Here is a 26,574-nt window from a genome sequence, read left to right as displayed (position 1 = left end):
TTAAACTTACAACAAATTAATATACATGATATCTGCAGTCCCAAGCATGCAGTTCCATCTTGCCGCTTACTCTCAGTGAGAGTGAGAGAAGAATGCGAACCTACGGGGCCTTTGTGTCTACTACTATCATTCTTACAATGTAATACAGTCAGTATTTGAGTTTATAAGACAGCTCAGTTGTCTTCTGTACATTGCTGCGATGTTTAACAAGGATTAGTTGTTGACAGGTGACAGAGAGCGCAGCGCCCGCGCCTACTAGCACGGGCGGCTCGGGCGGAAAGTGGCAGTGCGAGACGTGCACCTATGAGAACTTCCCGCTTTCTAGGAAGGTAAGATTGGAACTTAGAGGTAGAGACCATTTATTTGCATACCCGTATGTTACATACATGATACATGGACCCTGAAAAGGGCAAAAGGGTGTAGCAACATTAGTTATATGGTTTCTGTATAAGTTTAATATTTATTTGTACTATTCGGCCTAGTAAAACTATGTTCAGGAACTACATATTTGTTTTAATTTCAGTGTACGATGTGCCGCACAAGCAAGCCGCTCCTGGGTGAAGATATTCTCAGGCTGCAGGACGGCGCGCGGGCGCTGCCTCACGACTCAGGTAAGCTTTATCACAACGGTATCAGGTCCAAAAGGTATAAAATCACATTTTATTTGTACGCTTTTGACATGTTTTCTTAAATCCCTATCTGTTGTTGAACGTCTGCTTTGCATTATTTTGTTCAAATTAGGATAAATTTGTTTTTATTTGAATTCAGAGGCTGATGCAGTAGCGGAGCGCCTGAAACCCCTCAGGATCGCATCTCCAGTCGGGCAGGCCGGCGCCTCCTGCCAGGCCAAGTGGCCTTGCCCGGTAAATATACGAATAGCTATCGATATCAAGAGAGGCCGAACACAAAAGCACGTCATAGTCATGTATAGACATGAAACAGGCCGGTAACCTCTGAAGTCTCATCTCTTAGCTGATCTTTTATTTTGTCTTTGTCATAAGTCCTATACGACAATATTCACCTGCATTTGTTATATTTGTTGTAATATTTCAGACGTGTACATACGAGAACTGGCCGCGCTCGCTGAAGTGCGCCATGTGCGGCGCGCCGGCCGCCGCGCCCGCGCCGCCCGAGCCCAAGCCGGCGCCCGTAGGTCCGTACATGTACCGGTAGTACACTCGGCCAACAAACTGGTACACCACTTTTCGACTCTACCATCTGGTTGATAGAGTCGAAAAGTGGTAAACCACTTTCTTGGCTGACTATACCGGTACCGGCCCGTCCACACTGCTAGTGCTACGGACCATTCGTAAACCTTAACGTACAGACTAAACGTGTTTAGTGTCTGCTTTATCGACGCTTGTAAAAAAAATATGTTCTGTCTTGTGGTAATCATTTACGGGGTTTTAATAAAATATTACCATTTCAGGAATTAATGACATCTGTAATAGCCAAAACGCATCGTCAAATGATAAGCGTCGTAACAACCCGGACTGGCTGTGGCTACAAGCTTGCATGGGTGAGTTTATCACTCGTCATTTATGGCATTAAACAAATGGTCATATATTAAATTACTACATTTGTTTGATTAACTACTTTTGTCCTTTAAAGCGGAATAAAAATGTGGCTTTCCAACTCAGAATAGTCCTTATAATAGCTTCAAGCGCAATAAGTACCTTTTTATCTGAAATTCCAAAAGAAATTCTGATTGTAGATTGACCCTTATTGCACATGAAGACTAAGGACCCTTCTCTGATGGAAAGCGAAAAACGGTTTCCTTCCATTCTTCGTTCGTCTGTTTCATGTTCACAACTACGATTGCAAAAAATACCAGGAACATATTTCCATGACCAATAGCCTCCCAGACGAAAACTAGTAAAGCGGTTAAAGGCCATGTGTAATGTATCCTTGTAGACGTCAGCTACCGCGCAGTTGGAGGGTTTAGCAATGGCGGCCATCGGAACACGTAAAATATTATAGTGGAGTGTGCTCAAGCCAAAAAAAGGTCAAATACGACGTTCACTGAATAAGAGATTTCCTTTGGTAGAATCAATCTTTGTGTTCCTAAAATGTATTTAAGAAGTGGAGCCACCCAGATTTTTGATGCAGGTGGGGGGTGGGGAGTTTTAAGGGTCGGTGACGTCTGAGGTTAATATTTTTTTATGTATAGGTTCTATGTCAAGTTTAGTATCATTTCCACCTAAATCAAAGGTGTAGACATAGATTTCATCTAAATCGGTTCAGGCGTTATAGCCCCCCCCCCCCCCTAAAAATTTACATCAAAAATCTCGGTGGCTCCACTTCTTGAATCCATCCTTGGGTCCTAAGGACCAATCCTGCCAAAGGAAATCTCTTGTTTACGCAACGCCGTATCCCACCTCCAGCACCTTCTGCTATTAAAACTAAATGTAGCCAAAGCTTCCCGTTTGATACTTTGTCAGATGATAGTTAAGATGGTACTGTAAATTCAAAAAATCATCAGCCGAGTGTATTACGTGTTCATGCGACCAGCTGACGGTCTTTCCACCGCAATACAACCGACGCGACGGGCGGTTTTTGAAGTGAAAACTTCTTTAGCGGCGCTGCGCTGTGCACTTTTTGAGGTGGGGAATAAATGTTAAACTCGAGACAGCGTAAGACGTAACCCTCTTTTTCTACCGCGCGGCGAAAATGTATGCCTGAGCCTGCTGTTTCGTTTAGGCGGCGCAGGGCGCTTGCGTGACGTCACGTGTGACGGACAATGTCATTGTGTTTTTCTTTTTTGATTTAAATGCCATCTAGTGAGTTTCCCTCAAACTGGTATTAATATAACTGTAATACTCACAGTGATGTGCTTTGGGGGTTTCAAGTAATGCGATGAAATAACGCTAGATGGCGTGAACCTCAATTATACACAGTGCTGCAGACATCTTGCACTAGATGGCGCTGTTATTAATATTTTGAGTTACAATGTCGTTGAGTTTTCACTTCTGCCGGCACTCCCGGAGTGCAACCTGTTGTTTTTTATAATTGACGACATTTGCTCCTGGTCCGCGGTCGAAACGGTAATAAAAATAAGATGTTCGCCCTGCGACTGCGCCCTTGTGCTAGAAGAATTGAGTGAAGTAGATTTTTTTTTGTGTGTGAGGTGTGGTGGAGGGCGACGTGGGCCGCGTGGAGGCGTACCTGGCGGCCGGCGGCGACCCGGCGCGCGCGCTCGCCGCGCACGAGGCCGCGCTGCTCGACCGCGCCTCCGCCTTCGACGCCGGACACACGCTGGTGCACCTCGCCATCAGGTACCCGACGAGTTGTATGTGAGGTGTGGTGGAGGGCGACGTGGGCCGCGTGGAGGCGTACCTGGCGGCCGGCGGCGACCCGGCGCGCGCGCTCGCCGCGCACGAGGCCGCGCTGCTCGACCGCGCCTCCGCCTTCGACGCCGGACACACGCTGGTGCACCTCGCCATCAGGTACCCGACGAGTTCAATTGAACGAGCAGTTCGCCCCGAATAGGGACTCTTGAGAATTTACAGAAAGCCAGTTTAGCTCTTAAGAGCCAACAGGAGTGGTCATTTCTCCATACCAACGTACTCGACTCTTTCCTCCGTGGGTTTTGATGCTAGAGCAATGATTTTTTCAACACAGATTAATATTGTCAATATGTGTCGGACTGTTTTGCTTTTTTTTGATATTTTTGTTTATTAAGGCGCAAGACCCCTTCAAATATGGCCAAAATGGCCTCATTGACTATGCCGCAATGAGAGGCGTAGTATTCAAAACTGATATCAATTAGCCAAAAAGCAAAACGGTCCGACAAAGATAATTTCATAATCATTTAGATTTCCAAATTTGGTTACGATTGGTTAAGTTTTAGAGGAGGAAACAGTCGAGTACGAAACTTCGATTTTTGAGATTTTTACGCAGGATTTTCCGCGTTGTCCTTATCGCACTAGTTTTAGGAGCCGCTTCCGCTAGCGAGACGGGTATATACAGGGTGAAATTTAAATCACTGGCCATATTCATTCCAGGCACTAGGTTACACTTAAGGAATCTATTTAGCGAAAAAAAAGAATACATTTTTTTTTAATTTTCATTTTTCAATTTTTAAATATTTTCCACGAGTCGTGGTTACCCTATTACCACAAATGTAAACAAACCTAATAGTAGGTTTTAACAACAACATCAGCAAAACCCTTATCTGACCTTCACTAAACCTTATAATCGTTGCAATAGGGTCCACCTAGTTAGTGTTGGCGATGGTAGGCAGGTTTGTCAATTTCGAGGGTAGTCTAAACCATTCCGCGCTAGCGGTAAACATAACGGTTAGCATAAATGATTAGTCACTCGTCACTCGCCAACCTTAAAATAATAATCGCGCGCGTACTAAGGTTTAAAAAAATGTTTTCGAACCGGGAATAAGGACTGTATCGTTTATTATAAATACAAATAAAACCTGGTCTAACTGTTGACACGTGTATTATTTTGTATTACTATGTTCTTAAGGTATACTCTGGGGGTATTTTTAAGCCATATCTGATATAAGAAGGTTTTACATTTATTTTATTTTAGGGACTTTATGATGATTTTAATACCGTCTAGCAATTGTAATTTGGACAAGCCTATCGAGCTTAATTTGAGACTATTTCACCGATTCCTTGGTACGATTTAAAGAAACAAAAGGTTAATATGCTGTCAAAATATGCCATCTAAGTGTCCTTTTCATGATTGCTCAATTGAACATCCACAGAATAAATGTGGTGAATTTTTATCTTTACATGAAAACGACTTTTTATGCAACATTTTGGATTCCCGTCAATTTCTGACGCCAGCGAAATGAGGGAAACAGCTAAAAGAATCTACCGAAATCCAAAGCCTAACGGACATTCATGGCGTTGAACCATGGCTAGAACAGGTCGATAGAAACGCTCCATGATGGTTATATTGTATACCAAAGTCGGGGTTGTCGTAAGTAATATGCCATATTCTCTAAAAGGCCACCAAGCACAGATCCAAAACTTTTTTTCCAACTAAAAGAAATGATTAGACTATGCCCAGATGTTTAGCTTTACGAATCATATGTAATTGCTGTTTACATAGTACGATTTTTTTTGTGTAATATCTCGTCTTGTTCGCAAACCGTAAATTTTCTTGTAGTATTTGTCCAAAATCGTTGTAGTTACTCGGGAGAATTGGGTAAATATTGTCCAAACCATATGCTTTACGTGATCTCCCAGGACGAAATGTTACTTATTATTAAAGCACTAATTAAACTATATGTGTAATTTTTTAATAAAAATATAATACCAGAAAAAACGGCTAAGTAAAGTTGTATTTATAATAAACGATACAGTCCTTATTAGGAAATGGTACAGTGTTATTTATTAAGTGGTGAGTGTTTACGAGATGCACAAAGATTATACGAAATGGAATCAGTTCCACGCCTTCGCAGACAAGGATTGAATCCAAGTTTACCACCATCTCGTGGGACTTTCGTTAATTGCGTCGACTTTTAATCAAATGTAAGTACATAAGTTGATTCAATTTTTTAAATACGTCTGAATGCAAAGATTCCTGACCTAGTTTTTACTCATTGTTTTTAAGCCACGGACGTTTTGTTAATAATCATTAGTCAGAAATAATATTTTAGATTAAAAATGGGTTGCCTTTGCATTTTGACGGTTCTAAGCCCGTTAAAGTATGAAGGAAAAATTAGCAACTTATGTAGGTAAGCGTCTTATCTCGCTGAAATAGGGTTCATAATTGGTGACGCTATTGCAAACAGCGGGAGGGGCGGGGTGTCAATGACCTTAACTGATAAGAGAGAAGCGGGTGTAGTGGGTAGTTGTCGGTTCACCATAACGTACGAGGTTTTTAGGACAACTTGATGATGAGTTATTTCGAAAAAAATGTACTGAGCGGTATTAAAAGAAAAAAACACGTGTTTAATATTTTTTCGAGTTCTTTCGGGTGTTTCAATTTGGCCAGTGAATTAAATTTCACCCTGTATATATATAAAATATTTAAAACTCAGCTCCTGTTTCGTCTTAACGCCGTGGATCGCTCTGATATGCATAGTTTCATGGATAGTTGCGCTTTTGCATCGAAGACTACACGAATTTTCGTAGGACCTCGATCTTCATGCACGATGGCATGGTGAAGTATATAGCCAAATGATAAATAATTCTCCCCACCACCACAACTGACACGAAATGACCGAGCAGAGCTAGATCTTAGAGTAGACTAGAGGCCCGTTTTGATGTATGTTTAGTAAAAAATTGTAGTAGTCGCGCCTCTCCGTGTAACGCGAGTGCTCGCGTAGGGAGCATTTTGCGGCCTTTAATTAACATGATTTTTAGTTTAATGTTATAACTTAATCATTTTGTAATAATATTAATGAGATAAAATGAATCAAATACTGTTAGAAAAAGTAACGTGTGTTATAATTATATACTAATAAGTACATTTAAAAAATATATATATTAGGTAAAAAGTTTCGGATTTTGACACGGCCTTTGCCTTAGCTGACATAAACGAAAGAAATATTAATATTTTTAACAAATTTTCACCTTCCCACCTTGGCACCTTCTGGGCGAGCTCGCTCCATCGTAGGCCACGTCTACGCCTCGGCTAGTCTGTGGCCATGAGTAAGCACATACATAATAAAAAAAAAATTTAAACGTTTTCATTATCTTCTATATACATTTTAGCAACACAGTCCTGGTACATGGGTATACAATGTACGTTGGACAGTAACTTTGCACTTATATTGTACTCTTTTTGGAGCTTCTATTTGCCTTGGACGGGCATAGTACACATAATGTATCTTCTCCACCTGAGGGTGTATTTTGGTGTTCAGATGACACAAAACAAGAGATTTGGTTCCCCGATTGTTTCTGTAAAGTATTTACATTAGATCTTTTGATTATATGTGGTATGAACATAGCTCGAAGAATTTCTTTCAAAAACGTTGGTCACAATATAAACATGTGCTTAGTAATTTCAAAAATAATCATAAATTTCAATAAATTAAATAATATTATGTATTATTTTTACTTTGTTAATATCCAAACAATATTATACTTAGTAAAACCTATTAATATTTTGACTTAAGAAAAAAAACGGACCCCGAATTTTACTTACGTGAGTAGTCGCGCGGTGAGCAATTTGCCGCCATATTAGCTATTAGCATATTAGCTTTCAGAATAATCCCTTAGGAACGAGGCGAGTTAGGCACGAGGTATGGCTAACGATAACGTCCGATCTCTAGCGCGGTCCGATCAAGAAGAAGAACTACCAGCGGCGGAGTCTCACTGCTCCCGCCTCAAAGTTAAGTTGGTTAACCTGCTTGACCAGTCTTCCAACATAAAGACAAAAAATGTCACCTCGTACCGAACTTCATCCAAGTTAAACCACTTGACGTTCCAATACCTTTTCTCTCTCTCTCTTTGGTCGGTCCCTCATGTCTGAGGATCGTGGTAAGTATCAGGGTTGCACCTGGAGCGGATGATCTGTCTCCACCGGTTTCTGTCCAACGCGTCTCTGACGACCGTGTAGAAAGCAGAGGATGACGAGTCTTTAACTTGATCGGTCCATCTTATTGGTGAACGACCGCGTGATCTCCTGCCTTCGGTGTGTCCAATCACTATCAGTTTTTTTTTTGTTTTTCAGTTTTTTTATTACCTGTACCAATACCTTTTACCTGTCATCTTTGTTCAAGAATACGCCAATAGGCGGCGTTACTCTCTACGTTAGGAATTTCGTTACAACCAAGTAATACGTAGCTCAACATTGCTAATCGATTTTATACAGGCGTCTAAAATTATGAACTGTAACGCTGCAATAAATCCTTCTGGAGTCACGCTCCGACATATACTGTATATCTGGTTTGAAATATACTTATTATCAAGAAACCGTTAAAAAGACCTGTAATATCCCCTAATACAATTTCTCAAAGCACTGGATCTTCTGTCCTCGGCTCAACGAGTAATGAAAAGGAAATGTCTGGATATAATAAGTGTCTGTGTCCGCAGGTTCCAGCGCGAGGACATCCTGGCGACGCTGCTCTCGCGCATCTCGGGCGGCGGCCCGGGGCTCAAGCGCTCGCCTTCATACATCGGTCAGTTCAGTTCCTCATTGTATCATTTGGTTGAAGCTGTCGTAAGGCAAAACAGCTACTGAAGGAAGCTCTTTCAGTGTTTAATTCTTATTTGTACTCACAAATAAAATAAAAATAAATATGCAATATGTATAAAAACAAATTAGAACTAAAGTCTATAAAATATTGGGCAGTCGAGATAGGTAAATTGCCTCATACGGCGTCACACAGGTTGCTACCTGGTTTAACCAATTTGACGATGCGATTACCGCGTAAGAGAATGTACGGCGGCGAACATAACCATCTATTTCAGATATCAATTTTACACATTTATTACTTTTTTTTTAAATTAGAGATAAATCACAATTACATAATATTTTGATCCAAGAGTATCGTTAAACCAGCATGGTTTGTCTCGATACTCCATTCCGCAGTACTTAAATAATTAAATATACAATAGACACATCTAATTCGTAAACAGCATTATGCATATAACGATTGCAAAAAAATTACAAGCTGAGCGCATCTGTTATCACACCGGCCGGCCGAGCAAGATAAGAACCGGTCGGCGCATAGGTACTAGGTACAGGCTGCTCCATTTATGCTAAATGGAATAACATAATAATGCATTTTAGTTAAAATTATTTAATTGTTTAAGCATTTCTTTTTTAAGAATATTTCCAATATTATTTGGTGTTATCTTATCTTTCCATTCTTTAGGTAACTTATTTATTAAATCTGGTATGATATAATCTGATGTTCTTCTGCCATAAAAATTATTAAATTGGGGCTTTCGAAGCATTTGATTTGTTACTTGCCTCGTATTTATTGGATGAGAGATTAAATGCTGGATATCATTTCTAAAGTATTGCTCTTTTAACATATGGTATTTAAATTTTGTGTGAACGGGTAGGACCTTACATGAAGTGAACAGGTCACTATCACACACACGATTCTCTTTAATTTTATAGGGTACTATTAACTTTAGCAGCCTAACCTGCAGCTTATATATTTTGTCAAGGTATGACTTAAATGTACGGCCATAACTACTTAACCCATAGGAAATAATGCTTTCCACGAGTGCATTATAAACATCCAGTCTAATATTATATGGAATTCTATTTCGTAGAATATATATTTTTGCCATTACAGCTCGTAATTTAGTGCATACCGAGTCAATGTGGTCACCCCAGTTGAAGCGGTTGTCAATTATGACACCTAAATATTTTTGTTTACAAACTTGTTCCAAAGGCGTACACTTGCAATTATGGTCAACGTACGGTAGAGAGTGGAGACACTGATGGTCGTGCCCTATAATCTTTACTGCTCTCACCGATCTTGATTGGCTAGAATGTATATGAAGCAATTTAGTTTTATTTGCATTTAGGACCAGCCCTGCGTCGTGAGACCATTTACATATGTTGTTAAAGTCATATTGCAATTTCTTCTCTGCTACATTTACGTTTTTATCAGCAGCAATGAGGCACGTGTCATCCGCAAATTGGTACACACTGCAGTCTTTGATACAGTTGTCCATATTATTTACGTAAGCTAAATAGTGGAGTGGGCCGAGCACGGAGCCTTGTGCTGTGCCCTCTGTCACCAACACTTTATCGCTAACTTAACTGTTCCCTTACCGACGTATCATATTACGATACACTAATTAACAGCGGTCGGCAACCTTTTAGCAGCCAAGGGTCACATAGTAGTTAATAGAGGTGACGCGGGCCGTACTTTGTTAATATTTATGACTTTATGAGACATTGCCGTTTGTCACTATTACATACAAAATAGCCAAGGCGGCACTCGGGCCGCAAGTGACAGGTTCACGAGCCGCATGCGGTCCGCGGGCCGCAGGTTGCCGACCGCTGTACTAATAGGTTGTAGTAAGTATTTTTTATGTATTACTTTGTCTATCTATATAATATTGAATATGATATCTCACCGTCATAGAGCCGAAACCAATTGTTTTTTGTGAACAGCTCCGGATGTGGCGGCGGCGATCCGGCGGCACGTGGCCGCCTCCATCCGGTACAAGAAGGGCGCCTTCCCATGCCGCTACCTCAACGAGTTCTGTACTTTCGCCTTACCAGCAGGTCGGTCTTATGTTAAACTCTAATAGTGCTCGAAATTTCAAGCCTAGTACGTAACACCTTCTAATTTTGATGATGCGTGAGTACTAAGTGTGTCAGTGTCAAAATTAAAGCAATAGTTCGTAACATGTCACGTCTACTGTGCCTGCGTTTGTTAGTATTTGCACAGTTAATCTGCAAAGATCTATGACGGCATAATTTCTTAAAATCAAATCAAATCAAAATATTTATTTGCATAAATAAGGGTACAATGGGTGGTATACAAAGTTTTCGTTCTTATCATCATAACCTATTTTTCTTATTTTCTATGGCACAGAGATCGAAGAACTACCAGTGGCCATCCAAGAGCAACTGTTCTCGGAGCTGCTGGACCGCGACGCGCAGCAGACCCTCGAGGCTGAGCCGCCCCTCATTAACTGGAGTCTCGAGTTATGCGTGCGGCTCGGTGAGTCACTCAAAACATCTAAACAAAGTTTCCAATCAGATTTAGTAATGATTCTTTTATCCGAAGTTTCCTCTAGAGTCTATAGTCTGCAGTATTTGTATCGATGGGACCCGATTCCTTCAGTATATTATAGAAACTACATTTTCGGTTTTTGTATATAACAGGACGCGGATGTTTAATATTTTGACTCGGAAATTAAATAATAATTTATATAGTTAATGGTGTTCGTCGTTTACTTACTGGTATCAGGGTCGCGGCTGCACGCGTTATGGAACCGGTCGGCCGGCGACTGCCTGCTGGACGCGGTGTCGCAGTGCGCGTACGGCGTGTTCGACCGGCGCGGCGCGCTGCGCGCGGCGCTGGCCGAGTCGCTGCTGGCGGCCGGCGAGCGCTTCTACGACCGCTGGGCCGCCTGGGAGAGACTCGGAGCGGCCAGGTTGCATTATGCTCCGGAGGTACCTTTCTATACTTCTACCGGCGATAAGTATAGTTTTTTTTAATTACACGTCGGCGGCGAACAAGCTTACGGCCAGTCAGATAGTAAGCAGTTTCCGTAGCCTATGGACCCCGCAACTAAAGGGGTGTTACATGTGGTGGGGCGTTGCCGATCCTTTAAAAACCTGTACACTCCTTATGAATTACTGTTATTTCTGTCTTTTATCCAAGTTCACCACCAGTTGACGTATAATCGGTATAATCTACCATTTTGTATTTAACTGACTTTTATGATACTATAGGTATGATACTTTAATCTCAGAAATTCTCATTACCAACGGAGTGGCGCCTAACTCCCACGAGGATTCGTGACACATCTCCCTTAACCTTTTGAACGCCAAACGGCGCATCCATTTGTCGCACCACTGACGCCACGGGAGTAAAATTTAGTTTTCTGAATAAATAATGCCAACCTTAAAGTGGGGTGTTTTTCAGTAGAGTTTCATCAAAAAACGATCGACGTTAACGCCGTCTTTGCCGTCGTTGTCACGATTTTGCGTCGACGTCAATTGCCGCGTGTGGCGTTGAACAGGTTAATGATTACACGGTTGCGTTAATTACAAAAGCCAACCTCTAATGTCGTCCAGGAGTCGCAGCTGCGGGCGGAGTGGGCGCGGCTGGTGGCGGCGGCGGCGCGGCCGGGCGCGGCGCTGCACCAGCTGCACGTGTTCGCGCTGGCGCACGTGGCGCGCCGGCCCATCATCGTGTACGGCGTCAACGTCGTCAACTCCTTCCGCGGCGAGGCCATAGGATACGCGCGCTTCCAGGGTGACCATATCTAAGGGGTTGTGCACTAATCACGTCATGTGTTTTCGGCTAGTTTTTGACCCCCCTCCCCCTTCGTGATTTGGTGAGGTTTCTGGCTACCCCCCTCCCCTACACGACCTCACGTGTATTTTATTCTTTTTTTTTCATTCGACCAAATTTTAAGATAAATAATATAAATAGAAAATCTTGTTTATTTTTCTATTTTCGTTAAATAGACTTGTTATTTTGAAGTGTAGAGTGAAGATTTATGTTTAACGAAACCGAGAAAAAGTATCTACTCATGTAATAGGTTTTCTTAGTTTCGTTTACTGTATAAAAATAACGTGATTCCTCCCCTAACGCGATCTATCGTCATTTTTTCGTGACCCCCCTCCCCCTATCGAACCTCGCGTGATTTGTGCATAAGCATAAGCCCTAATAAATCATAGTGAACAAACATTCAATTAGACCCCTAGTCAACCTTCAGACCAGCTTTCGCCGGGTCGTTTAGTGGTTGGAGCGGGTTCCGAGCTTCCGAGCATGGTTTGCATTTTTATTAGATAGAATTTTGTTAGTGTTACTAGACTATATTATTATGCCTCTTCAAGCGGTCGGCCGTGAAAACTGAGATACCACTAAAGTTCGTGTAGTCTTCGATGCTTCGTGTAAGAGCGTACATAGGGTATGAGATTAACTATCACAAGTTGTTTTATGTGTCCGTCGGTAGTGCGACACATAATTATGTATTGTATAATGCATTTAGCAGTTTTCACGTTTGACATCATTCAACATAATTGTGTCTATTTGAAAACCCTGTGTAATATTACTGATATTGAGTGTATATTGAATGAAGTTACATTAAATGAATAAGGTTATTGAATGAGGTTAGTTAAGTTAGTTGAGTGTAAATTAAAAGTAGGCAATTTGCTGTCTTTAGTGAGACTTGAACCAACGACCATTGGATCGCCAGCCCAGTGCTTTGCCAATTTTGCCATCTGAGTTACCATGAACAAGAGCGAATATTTCAACCATATAATGAGCCTTAGGTAATTTGTTTCTTAGCTTAATAGCATCGTTTCAATTTGAACAGGTATATATCTTCCCTTGCTGTGGGAGCCTGCGCTGTGTTCCAAGTCCCCGCTGGCGGTGGGCTACACGAGAGGACACTTCTCAGCGCTCGTGCCCATCGAGCCCTATTGTCGACGACACTACATTTGCAGGTACCCCATATTTTATTCATTTTAAACTTTATTGCACATCAATAAAGGTACAAAAGGTAAAAAATTTTAACATATTATCATTACAAATGGCGGACTTAATATCTCATGTCATGGCGTTCTATACCAGTCAACTATAGGGCCAAACAGAAAAATGGACAAGGTGGGTCCAGTGAAAAGCGTTCACTGCTAAAAACGGTAAAATTTTGATATGCGATAAGATGATAATGTAAGATATAGAAATCTCAAGCTGATTTGTTTGTTCTGATAAACTTCTTTTTAAAGCGCAAAAATATGTTTGATATGTTTTCTTCTGTGTATTTTCTTATATTAATAAACGTCGTGGGTTCATATTTTTGTATTCATGAATATTTTGAATTCATAAGCTCGATATAGGATCGATTTAGGTATTTCGAGTAAAGTGTGTAACGTGTTCGCAGGGATGAGCAAGAGGAGACCGATGAAAGTTGTTACCTGCCGCTCACGGACTGCGAGGGGAAACTGCTGCCCGTGCACTTCCTCACCGTTGATGAGGTTGGTTACGTCTTCTTCTTCGTGTAAAGGGATCAAAACTTCTTAAAACTAAATTTTTGTTGCAAATGCTCGGCCACTTCTAGCCCTCGGAATGTAGCCCTCAGGAGATGGCTGGATGGAACACCGTTCCGAATACCAGCTGCGGAACACCTGCCTCCAGGGGGAAAGGAAAAGTGGGGAGTATGGAAAGCTTAGGACGCTTAGGACGGGAGTTGGTCGATCAAAAGATCTTCTGAGATAGTGGACTCCCTCAAATAACAATACACTTGAGACAGAGTTCTTTGTGCTTACTACATGCACTGAGGTTGATTACTCGATAACTAACATCAATACATAATATCGTACTGTAGTTTCATTTAGGCTTGCCTCATTTTGATAACTTTCTTTTGTAACATGTAGAAAGAAATTTATGACTATTTCAGACCCTGTGAAAGATTACTACTACACTGATTAATACTACTACATGTAGCACTGTGTAGGTACCAACCATGAATGCAATAAAAATAATTTTGTTTTGAACAATAAGTTATTGGTACGTCAAGTAATGTGACTAAATTGTATGAGTGTGAGTTACGTGTAGAATTGGCGAATAAGGTCGTGCGCTACATGTACTACAAAAATCACGAACGTAGCTACTAATTCTTCTGAAAATGGTGTGCCTTCTAGACTTGGACGCTCTTTTCCTAGATCTTTTGGTCAGGCAGTGTGGTAAGAGATAACGAAACTTATTGTAAAAGTGAATACATACTTTCAGATGAGCGACTCTGAAGGCATAGTCCGCCGCTGGCTGTCGGCCTGCGTCACCGGCGGGGGACAGCTGTGTGCCAGACAGCACCTGCACCCGAGACCATTGCTCGTGGCTCAACTACTAGAGGAGTGGCTCAACCACTACCGGCGCCTCGCGTACGTATACTCCGTTAGGTGTTTGTCTTCAAGCGCTTTAACTCCCCACCACCCGAAAGGCGTACCATGTGACCAGAATCTCTAACTTTAATGCTTAACGCCTCCAAGCAGGCGCTGCCCCCTATATGCCTCACCATGCCGTCGGCTGCGAATACCGGCTACCAAACTGAAATGTACTACCAGAATTCGAGTAGTCTTCGATGCATCGTGCAAGGACGCAAATATGATTGGTTAACAACGTTGTATTTCCACCAGGGATGTTGCGAATGCAGATTTTTTGACATCCGCGGATGCGGATGTGGATGTGGATATTTAAAGCCTCACATCCGCGGATGCGGATGTCAAGATTTGGGACTTAAAAAACGTCAATTATACACATTACATTTTTAGCATTTGTTATTTAAAAAAAAACGAAACGTTTAGTATTTGAGCAAGAATATAGGTGCGATTTATTTAATAAATAGTAACTTGGCCAACTTTTCGGGATCTAGACGATTTCGTTATACATAATGACGAAATTACCTAGCCCTTACGCCGCCGTTGCCGCCATCGCCGCCGCTAATACGTTCCTGTTACAGACTTGATCGACAACCGCATCGATTTTATGCGGAAGCGGATGTTGAAAATAATGCGGATGTTCCGCGGATGCGGATGCGAATATTCGCAACATCCCTGATTTTCACTTTCTTGCACGTTGTAAGTCTGAGGTCACTAGTCCGCTATTTAGTGACCTAAATTAAAAAGTTAAACCTGCCATTATAGTTCGCGGCCTGTATGTATTGTATAACACATGAGTTTGGTTATAGAATGGTTCTGTTTTGTTTTCAGGCAACAAGCCCGCGGGCCGTTCCCGCCGCGGCTGCACGCGCACGCGCACGCGCAGGCGCCGCTCGCGCTCTCCTCCGACCCCGACACCGACGACGAGTAACACACGCGTACACGTACACACAAGAACACACACTACACTCGACTATTTCAAGGTGCCCACCACATTGTAATACATACACTGTCATGTCCAGTCGCCATCGGAGCGACCGAGGCGCTAACGAATGTATCGTGAAGAAGCAGTCGAAAACAACCACAGGGGCATATCTAACGAGATTGAGTTTTAGCAACATTACCTTAAGACTCAATCTTTGTAGATGTAATTTACCTGTGTATGTGGCTCGCTTTATATGATACAAATATCTGAACACTCCTCTACTGTCATTGTCAAGGTGAGAGAGAGATGGCGACTGTCCTTAGGACCGGCAACATATATGTATAAGCTTAACTCAATAACTTATGACAATATCGTCATTAGTTATCGAATTGGTCGCTGCGTTACTTTAGTTTTCGTTTGACAAAAACTCCGACGTACTATACTTCATTTTTTTAGCATCTCAATCTAGGTTGTTTCGTAGAGGTCATCAAAATGTAGAGAAACTTGATAAAAAGTGTCTATATTGATGTTACAAATTACAGAACCCACGTATGCAGGCATGTTTAAGTAGTTATCAAAATATATACAGGGTCATTTTTGGACCGTCAGCCATATTGTGCGAGGTGATTAGGTAGGGCATACTGAACAATTTTTTCTATGGGACTAATCCCGAAATCCCGAAAAAAAATTGGGCCTTCCCATAGAAAACGTCGACATCCACTCGACCAAAATGTATAAAACGGGCAAAAAAAATTTTGTTATTTCGGAGTTGGTCCCATACAAAAAGTTGTTCAGTATGACCTACTTAATCACCTCGCACAATATGGCTAACGGTCCAAAAATGACCCTGTATACATATGTATATACATTATGTTAAAAACCTTTGTATGTGTGGATTATAGACACTCCGGACTATTATAATGTAATATTATTTGAACAATTATGTCATTTATGTCTGATTTGGATTTAAAAAGCACCTTTTAAATTATATTTGTTAATAAAATTTGTAAAGGGTCTACAAAAGCTCAGGTATTGTGTGTTCATTGGTACAGATAATTCCACAAGCGTTCTCCACATTTTTGTTCTCAACTGTACACATACTCACATAAGTGATAGTAGCATAAGGCGGGCAGACGTTTGTTCAAATCGAGGTTTTAAGCCCACGCGATAAAGCTCACTTTCATTTACCACACTAACAGTCATTTACCATTGTAATACGCCCACGTAGAAGCCACTAAAAATAACACCTTATGTACTAAGGCAACTAGATTCAATTTGCAGTAATGAATGTTAGTACAATTTTAATATAACGGGACCGTTGATTGAGATCTATTTCGAAAATAGGTGAGATAAGTATAATGAACGATTTCTAAATTTATTGCGCAAACATATTTTTTTCGGAGGTTTTCTAACAAAGAACTGTATCAAGTTCTGATATTTCAGTATTTCTCCTTTTCTTTCGGGATTGTCATAAAAAAATTCTTACAAAAACCTGGGAGATTTTTTAAATCGGAATTTAAGAGTGCCATTTTTGTAAAAAAAAAGTTTTTGCGGAACAAAATTTGAAATCGCTCCATTATTGTTTATTCTTGAAAGAATTACGTATTACGCACGACATCGTGGCCAAGAGAATGAAGACTTTTCGGTCAAATTTATCATTATACTAGCGTCTCCTAATCGTAGGTAGCTTTAAAATTGTTTAACTCGTTTGTTTATAAAATTAAGAGTTGGCAGGTTTGCGCGTCATATCATTCATATCGTCATTTATATGACTGGCTTGAATGTTTTGGTAAATATGCTGCGATAGTACAATCAGTTACAAAAGTAGATGGCTGTACAGTCAGCGGAAGTAGCTAAGCGAGCTAGGTATTTAAAATGATCTGAATGCAATTGTTAAGTAACCGAGCGTGTGCAGGCCATTGTGAACACATTATTTGCTTAGTTACTTTTGTGGCTGACTGTGCATGTATGATACATATATACTTTTGACGCTGACTGTACCATGTATGTACTCTAAAGGCTGATCGACAAAATATACTTAGAAGTTAGGAACATTTTGAAAGAAAGTTGGCAGGTTCTCAAATGAAAATAAAATATTTTATTTGGAAAATATTTTTACACGATTTGATTTATATGAACCAGGGATTTATTTAGGACTAAATTGAAAGGAGTTACGATTTATTTATTTAGGAGCGAATAACAAATTGCAAACAAGAAGCTTCTAATAAAATAAATAAAAAATCGAAAAAATTAAATGGAAATTGGTGGTGAAACTGTGGTTAATATATAACGATGTACATTCGATTATGTAAACATATTTTCCAAAATGTCTATATCCAGAGAGGAAAATGGGGACTACGTTTGTATGGAGAAACTGTCCTTCACTATCCCCTTAACGACGGCAAAGACGCTGGTTCAAATACTCGAATATTACCCAACGCGTGCACATGAGTGGACATGTTTATCCGAATTTATATAATAGTGGCACTGATTAAACTGCAATAATATTATTAACTTTGATTTATTAGAGCCTTGTTTTGGTTATACAGTCAGCAGCAGAAGTTGCTAAGCGGGCGAGGTGTTCAAAATTACCATGACACACTCTTATTCTCCTATTCGCTTGCTAGACACGTTCCACTTACGTTGTCTGCGTTCCATTCTGCGTATAAGATGGCAAGATCGCGTCCCCAACACTGAAGTACTTCGTCGTTGTAAGATGCCTGGCATGGAGGCGCTCTTGATGAAGGGTCAGCTAAGGTGGTGTGGGCATGTTTGGCGTATGAGTGATTGCAGACTACCGAAAGCCGTCTTCTATTCCCAGCTATCAGCTGGTAAACGGAACCAAGGTGGGCAACACCTACGTTACAAGGACGTGCTTAAGCGCCACCTAACTGCCTGCGGTATACCACCTGACAAATGGGAGGAGTATGCTTCCCTGCGGCCAGAATGGCGTTCCCGTGTCAAAACGAGTGTAAAAAACTTTGAAGACGCTCGTCTCACTGATCTTGACGTGAAACGTCAGATACGAAAGTCCCGGCCGAAACCCTCTTATAATTACACCTACAATATATCTGGTCAACTGTACTGCCCCACCTGCGATAGAATTTTTAAAAGTAAGTTCGGCTTTGCAAGCCACATTCGAGCTCACGCTCGTAACTATTAGCTAGGGTCGCCGTTGCCGATATATTATTCTCCTAACAATAAAGTCGCGTCAAGATCAATTTGAACAACTCTCCCGCTTAGCAACTTCTGCTGCCGACTGTAGTTACTTAATAAGTTCGCTTGATAATAAGGCTTACGAGTTACGAAATAAATATTTGTATAATTAATAATGATGTCTCACCCTATAATTTTAGTTGATTCATGTTTTGTTGTACAAATTTGTTTAATGAAGTTTCAATTACAATATTGAATAATTTATTCCTTCGTGGGTGTAAGTTTTGCTCTACGGTCGCTGAAAATGGGAGCATAAGACGCAAGCAGGTCGCTATAAAGAGAAATTAAACTTTAAACTAATGTTAATAAAGTGCTAGTATCACTGACATGCAGCTAATATTCAATCACCAACTGTGTCATTATTCACGAAAAGGTGTCAGTTGCCAATAAGGCATTTCTACCATAAAGTTTACTTCATAAAACATTTTACCTGAAACCAATAATGTTTTTAAAACGACGCGAGTTTTTTTAAAAGCGCTGTGTGTGTTGATAAAAATTGTGATGATATTGATATCAAAATCCAATCGTTTCGCTAAAACTACTTTTAGGCTTTATCTTGGATCTCGCACCCGATCCATTTTGAACTCTATCGCCTTAAAAATAACGTGCAAATTTGCACCGTATATTTTAAAAATAGCGTTCGGCACATAGAGACGTCCGCTTGTACATAAAATGTTAGCCTTCTCATATAGAAAGCTTCTGCCTGTTACGATAGAACATCTCGACTAGACCATGAACTAACCAACACTATGGTTGTGGCAAACACTCGCTGCACGCGAAGCAATTAAAAAAGAGACAGGACGCCGCCCGCCGCCGGTAGGTGTGACAGAGAGCACACAACGTATTCGCGTGCACTCGTGCATCGAGTGCTCGACTCGACTATAACTGACTATCTGTGGATCTTATCTCGTGGCAGTAAGGTTCAGGAACGGTCAGTTAACTGTGCTGACGACGATATAAAATAATATAAATTATAAAGGAAACAGATGTATTGGGAGGAATATTCGAACGTTTGAACCGCCGTCATTGTACTAAAGAAATATATATAGACCCTTTATTATCGTAGTAATGACTAATGACTTTTACATCCTTATGTTGGCAAATTAAAAAAAAAGTTCAAGCATTGCTTGCGCTTAAGACTTAAGAGAGCAAAAGTATATCCGTAAAATGCAAAAATATGGTAAAAAAATCTTTAATATGCTTTGCCAAGGAAAGATTTAAGTCCTGTTATAGTCATGTACCTTGACTTTTTGACACACACTTTTTGTGTACGTCAATGTGTAAATAAATTGTCGTGTGAGTTAGACGTTCAAATATTCTTTCGATTGATCAAGGTACCTGTTCACATTGTTACTACCTGATTACTTAAAAAGTGTAAAGGCTGAAAATATGTATTCGAACGTCACTTAAGCCTTTAAGGGAGAGGGAATATACTTCCCACATGATTTTGTTTCAAGGTTGGTTGACACCCTTATTCCTTATAAATGGTTAAGTAACTGAACATTTGCAGGCTTTATGTAACTGTTTATAAGGTATAGTCAGCCAAGAAAGTGGTCTACCACTTCGACTCTTATCAACTGATTAATAGTCGAAAAGTGGTAAACCACTTTCTTGGCTGACCGTACTTACTCATACGAAGTCAGTAAATGTGTTGAGAACATTTCTTGTCGATATTTTCAAGCCTCTTTAAGTAACGGTAGCTGTAAAGCAAAAACAGAATGTATTTTATTATAGAAAGTTAAAAGGATGTTGTACAGAGAGTATAAAACTTTATCGTATCGTTTCGTAGGTACATATATGTAAATAAAGAAATCGCGGGTCTCCGTAGCATAGGATGCTTTTGCCGTTTTGTAAAATTATAATTATAACTTGTAACCTGCCGTCGCGTCGTGGAGCGACTAATAGTTCATCTAATTCTTTACCACTAGAGTTATTTAGGTGTTTCAATTGTCTCATTGTCTTCAATAACATGTAAACGAATTTTGAAGACAGGAGCGACTTATAGGCGGAGTGCTTGCTCTAGAAAATGGTACACTAGTCAGTTTTCTATACTACTTTATTACTTGACGCGTCTGGCAGCTGGTTATCGGTCTTTCAATGCTCACAATGTCTCACAACGCTTTCCGGCCTGCCACGCCGGCCTCCTTCAATAAACGGCTGCCATCAGGCGCCCGATTCTAGTAAACTAACTTTCAATATTGTATATCTTTGTCCAGGGCTAGTTATTAGTTGATTATACTCGTACCAACGTCTGACGTATACATAATGTAGACATCATAGGTATGATGCATCTGAATTGTATCAGCAAGTTTTGATGACAATGACGGGGGTTGAAACGCCTGAATATTTACAATTCAATTGATGTCGGTGCTCGGGAGAAATCTCAAGTAATGAAGACAAATTTAGATGCTCTCGTTCGAGTCTTATGCCACAAAGTTGCCTACATCTTTAGGCGTTAAAGTGTATGTTCAGATTTTTTGAGCACCTTGGCTGCTCATAACTTTGTGGCATAAGTCGAGCCAGGCATTAGTTAGTATGCAATTGTTTAGGAGCTCTTTAGGAATTTTAGTTGGGTCGTGCAAGGTACGGTCTTATCTCTGACGAATGGAAAGCAGCTAGGCGGACGGAGCGCTTACAATAATGTACACAAGCAATCTTGATAGAGAATATATGTAGCAAAAATAAATGATGTGTAGACCAAGAGCTTTGATTTGAGTCTTATATAAATCAAAAATAATACTCAAAACTCTTGGCGCGGAACTATGCTTTTCAAGGGGCCCACTGATTAACAGTCCGCCGGACGGTATCGGCCTGTCAGTTGTTCGGAACACTCAAAATTTTGTTCTAACTGACAGGCCGATATACCATCCGGCGGACTGTTAATCAGTGGGCCCCTTTAGTTTTAACTTTTAAGTAATCTGTGGCTTTCTGTCAGAGAAGGGGTATTTTATGTGTATAAGGTCCTTTCCATCAGAAAAGGATCCTTAAGCTCCGACCATGTGCATAAGGACCCCTCTCTAATGGAAAGCCACATTTGAGTATCTTCACCCGTGTAGCTACTTGAACATTCGTTAGGCAAAGGATCGAAAAAGTTAGTAACGAATTGTAGTGGACTAGTGCGAGAGAAACAGGATATACGATGCTCTCTTTCTGTTGCTATAAATATGTTAAAACGAGACATTTGTTAGTGAAAATAGATTTGAATTAAATCTCGCACTAGTTTAAGGAGGCTGATCAGTATGGGAAGTGTCCGTAATATCGGATTGGATAAGTTGTGTTATCCGCTCAGATATTATTGGCTGAAGCGTTGAATTTATATTTACGCTTTGTGTGGGCCTAGTGTCAGCAGGGTTACTTTATAGAAATAAACAGCGAATTCCTTAAAAATTGGGTTAGTTACAATTTCAACGGCTCAGTAAAGAGGGTGCTTATGAGTTACAGTTAGACCAACTTAGCTCGGTCTAACTGTAATGTTCTTTTGACAAGTGTAAGTGAGTGTTGATGGACCCATTGACACTTGTACTACTCTATGGTATATCTTGGCCCCCATCATGGAAACGAAAGGACATATCTAAGCTTTATCGTGGTATTTATGCTTATTTTTCTGTTCTTAAAACATTTCTGTGCAGTATTATCAATGGAACATAGATCTCAGTGGCGCCGTCTTGCTTGAGGCTTTGGTTTCCGACGTCATTGTCAAGGTTATTTCGTTTATCTCCATCTCTTTTGCCCTATTATGATAGAGATGGATATAGACGAATTGCACATTTGAAGCCCAGGCCCTGCTGATACTTAGAAAGGAAAATGGTCCTTCTAGTTCGAACTGCAAAGTTTTCTATTTGGTAGAAGTGCCCGTGGCCCCTTCGCCTTTGACAAGCAAACACTACGAGTTATGCACGAGATAGATCAATTTATCACACATATGCGGATCCGCACGGCGCTCCGGTGTGGGAGAGACCGCAGTATGTAAGTCTATATCGGTCTCGCTCGCACCTGGCTCGTGCATCCAACGTAATAAAGACCGCCTTATCCGCTCAATTGTAGACAATGTTTCAGTACAGTCGAAGATATAATCTTTCACTATGAAATCACACTGATATTATGATGCACTTGTTCAAAACTCATCTTTAATGTATTGACAATAAAGTCAATTATGGCTCGCGAGGCGAGGGGGTCGCGGGGAGCAGAAATCTCGCAGCGGTGGTTGTTATGTACATAGTCCTTCAGGACCTCGGCAAGCTAGAATTACAAACTAACAATACACGTTTAAATCAAATTATGTATATTACTAATTTTAATCAATAAAGCACTTATTTTATGATGCTGTTCGATATTTTGGTGTTTTATTTCCTGTCCTGAGCAAACGCTCCTAAGACTTTTTGTCTTTGAGAAAAAGCTACAACCCCGGACATTGATATCTAATCCTAAATATCATAATCTCGTTATCTGCTTCTCTTTCACTATTGCTTAATCTATAGACTAGATAGACAGAGACAGAGGCAAATGGACAAACAAGCGAAGTGGTTCGCGTTAGGCCCTCTCCTCGGATCAAATAAGTGAACAACAAAAATATATTTTTTATAGCATAAAAGGATCCAACAAGCATCATGTGGTAGTGTCAAGGGTCATGCACCTATGTCACAGTATATCGCCTATGCTTAATGGATTAGGCGCTATTAAAATCTTATATATGGACACAGACCACTAGATTAAAACAGTCGCAAGTCAAGTTTTATCAATATCTTAGTTTTGTATAAATCAATGAATGTGAAACCTAAAACTTGTGAATGATAATTTTGTTACAAGTAGTAATATAGCCACACCAGTCGTACTTGAGCTGCATACGACACGCTACATTTACTACGACGGCTGATAATAATTCCTCGAGCGTGACTATTCAATATCCTTGACGTGATTTTGTAATTTGTTCATTAGTGATCTGCGATCCGAACGAGCGAACGCATTCGTAGATCGGAACGCGTTTGTAACGAGTTTCCGAACGCACGCGCGAAACTGACAGCTGCGGACAGCAGTGGGAGCGCCTGCAAGACTCGCGATATTATTTATTTTAAAGATTTATGTGTTTAAAATAAGTTCAGTTGTATGTTTGTGTGTGCTGATGTGTTTTTGATAACTATGCGAAGGTGATCAAGGTTTTATTTTGGAAAAAATCATCGAGTTGTTGAGCTGAGCGGGTGCGAGCTTTGGAGACAAAATGGGTAAGTGCGCCGGCTCTATGTTTTTTATTTCTTTGTAAATACACTTAAATTAAGCTTGCATTACGCAATACGCGTCCGTAATACGAGGAATTATTTTGTGAAGCCGCGCTCGGGGCCTGGGCGACGTGAATGTTTATTGGCGGAAGTATCGATTTTTCTCATGCGTCCCCTAACTACGAAACTTATTGGAACTTCTGTTGCTGTTTTTTGTCAATCACTTAATTATAAGTTTAAGATCTCACTGTTTACTGGTGATATAACCTTGACCTTGAATTTATCGACAGGTAACTTATTTTTTGGGGAACTCCCTAAAACAAAGGATCAGCTCTAACTTTGTGTTACCTCGCTGAAGTCTTGGTGACCTCGTGTTGCATAATCGTAAGGTAAACATGTTAATCCGACTTCCTTGTGGTGTGTGTGGAGTAAATTAGCAGCAGCATGCCGACGGCGCGTCCTTGGACGGCGATAACTACGCGGCCGATAGCAACACGAAAAACATGCCTTCAGATTACTTTATGCATTCCTTTAGTATGCCATAAGAAACTCTACATTTGTGCACTGATTTCTGTAACTTCACTTTAATTATTTTTTATAGGAATAGGTACCATAATTAGACCTCTAATTATAGAGTAAGTAAGTAGGCTTAATATAAAGTCCCTTACGAACAATGATTATGTCCAGTAAGGGTAGAGTTAACCTCTAGCCGCCCAGAGACCTATAAAAAGGTCTCCTGTTCCATTCTAATTTGTATTCCATTCTTATTTTTGACAAGTCAAAGTTGAATTTTCATTGGCAAGCTTTGACGTCTGGGTGGCTAGAGTATGTATGTACACATATATAGAATTATTAAGTTCAAAATAGCTATAAGTACTAGAGTCACACTCAATTTCACTTTAAATACTTGGTTTAGTCTCTACTTTTGCTGCTGAATATACATAATTTAATTCTGGATATATACAATTTTCTTGGATTCCAATACTAAATTAGAGTATCGTAAGATAAATCTAACATTATAGTTCATTGACCACTACTTGTCACAAAACCAATTAAACAAATGTTAAAACCACAAACAGATAGACCTGAAACCTAACACCTTTAAACGCACCGCTTCTCAAATATGATCTCTTTTTCCAAATACATAAAACTCAAATCATGTTGGCACTGTAATTAAAGTTATATGTTTATAATATCTGTCAATATTAGTCTTATCACAATGGAATAAAAATTAAAAGTAAACACATCTCGCAATACAGAACAAAGAGAATATACCATCCACAGATCCACCATTTACCTTTAATTGTGCGGTGGTCAAAAATAGTTGGTTCAAGCCAAGTTAAATAAAGCTTGTAAAAATTGGTCTGGATTCTCATGATACACAGACAGGAGGTTGATTGGCATTTTATAAACTTTAACTGCACAGAGATAAGGTACCGACTTCAATGGGCAGGCGTTTTAGTATCAGAATCATTATCAGTGCATTCGGCACTTGATGACTTGTGTTGACCTAATTGGTTGTTGATTGACTTGTCGCATTTGCATGGAATGGATAATTCCAGCTCATTTTATTGGGACATTGTGGGCTTCAATTTTAATCAGATATTTGAATACTTGTCTAGTTGGATATAACTATGTGATTTTGATGTGGGAAGTATACCCATATTGTTTGCTTTAGAGTGTAGTTAGAGTTACACAGGATTTAAATTCCATGAATTTATTACGGTTTGTGTTTTGATAGTTGTGGTTCTAAGTCCAATTTTCATACAACATTTTTTTCCAAATTGTCTTATAATTAAACTAGATTCTGTAATACAGTAAATTACTTTTTCTTTTGCTCCTTGTGTGTTCCCAGGTGTCCTGCCCATTCCCTTATATTTTTTTTAATTGACTCCTACACAGCAGCAGAATTTAAATGGCCTGTAAGGTTTTACTGGGCCTCTTGTTACTGACTTGCTTCAAGTATTTACTGCTGATAAGATAACAGCTCTATGTGCATTGGATTATGCAAAAAGGAATTATCAAAAGCAATGTTGCAATTACTTTTACGCCACATCCGTGGCAAACAGGCATCTCGCCTAATGTTAAGTGGTTGCCTTAGCCTAGGGCTGGTGAAACTTCAGGGGTGTTAAATATAATGTGATCCTATCCTTTTGTATGTGTGGTCAAAAATTGTGGGTTCAAAGTTTAGTTTTGCTTGATACAAGAGCATAAAAGTCGTACTCGAGTAAAACGCACAAGGTTTCTAATCATTTGGCCAGGATCCTAATGATGTATAAAACACAGTTTAAAAATTAAAACTTGTGCACTCCTGTCTCAATATAACACATAGGTGCAGTCATGATATTGTAACTGTAGTGACTGTAGTGAGTATCTACGAGTATGTGTCAGGCAGTTATGTATTTTTATCTGTTATGCTCAAGTGGAAAACTCATCCACTGTGAAACCTGATTGTATTGAAATACATTATTTCTGCATTTACATAAAGTGTCATACATTATGTCCTCTACATTGTTCAGTGCTAATAATACATACTTATTATTAATGTGAAACATACTATTAGCGTTTAAAAACCTTCAGAGCGTATTTTAGGAGGACAGATTTTGTATTGTTTGAATTGTTTCTCTTGATGACCTTGTTGTCATTTTAGTTTGTTACTCAATATCTAGATATTTATTTAGAATTAAATATGAACCGAATAAAGCAACTAACTATATT

At 40.0% G+C, this 26,574-nt stretch overlaps 1 protein-coding gene across 1 annotated transcript in view; it reads left to right on the top strand.

Annotated features, from left to right (window-relative positions):
* LOC134675108 (ubiquitin thioesterase trabid-like) overlaps window positions 1-22,976 on the top strand; it is a 30,118-nt gene extending 7,142 nt beyond the window's left edge. Inside the window, exons 2-16 of the mRNA XM_063533270.1 lie at window positions 228-329; window positions 524-611; window positions 769-863; window positions 1,054-1,153; window positions 1,430-1,519; window positions 3,128-3,275; window positions 8,007-8,092; window positions 10,054-10,167; window positions 10,481-10,609; window positions 10,859-11,064; window positions 11,692-11,872; window positions 12,942-13,071; window positions 13,509-13,602; window positions 14,357-14,505; window positions 15,334-22,976. Of these exons, the coding sequence (XP_063389340.1) occupies window positions 228-329; window positions 524-611; window positions 769-863; window positions 1,054-1,153; window positions 1,430-1,519; window positions 3,128-3,275; window positions 8,007-8,092; window positions 10,054-10,167; window positions 10,481-10,609; window positions 10,859-11,064; window positions 11,692-11,872; window positions 12,942-13,071; window positions 13,509-13,602; window positions 14,357-14,505; window positions 15,334-15,433 (1,812 nt within the window). The 3' untranslated portion in view covers window positions 15,434-22,976. The remainder of the gene's footprint in view (window positions 1-227; window positions 330-523; window positions 612-768; window positions 864-1,053; window positions 1,154-1,429; window positions 1,520-3,127; window positions 3,276-8,006; window positions 8,093-10,053; window positions 10,168-10,480; window positions 10,610-10,858; window positions 11,065-11,691; window positions 11,873-12,941; window positions 13,072-13,508; window positions 13,603-14,356; window positions 14,506-15,333) is intronic.
* The last annotated feature ends 3,598 nt before the right edge of the window (window positions 22,977-26,574 follow it).

Source organism: Cydia fagiglandana, chromosome 21 (genome assembly GCF_963556715.1).
Source record: "Cydia fagiglandana chromosome 21, ilCydFagi1.1, whole genome shotgun sequence".
Lineage (NCBI taxonomy): Eukaryota > Metazoa > Arthropoda > Insecta > Lepidoptera > Tortricidae > Cydia > Cydia fagiglandana.
This window is presented reverse-complemented; position numbering and strand designations above follow the sequence as displayed.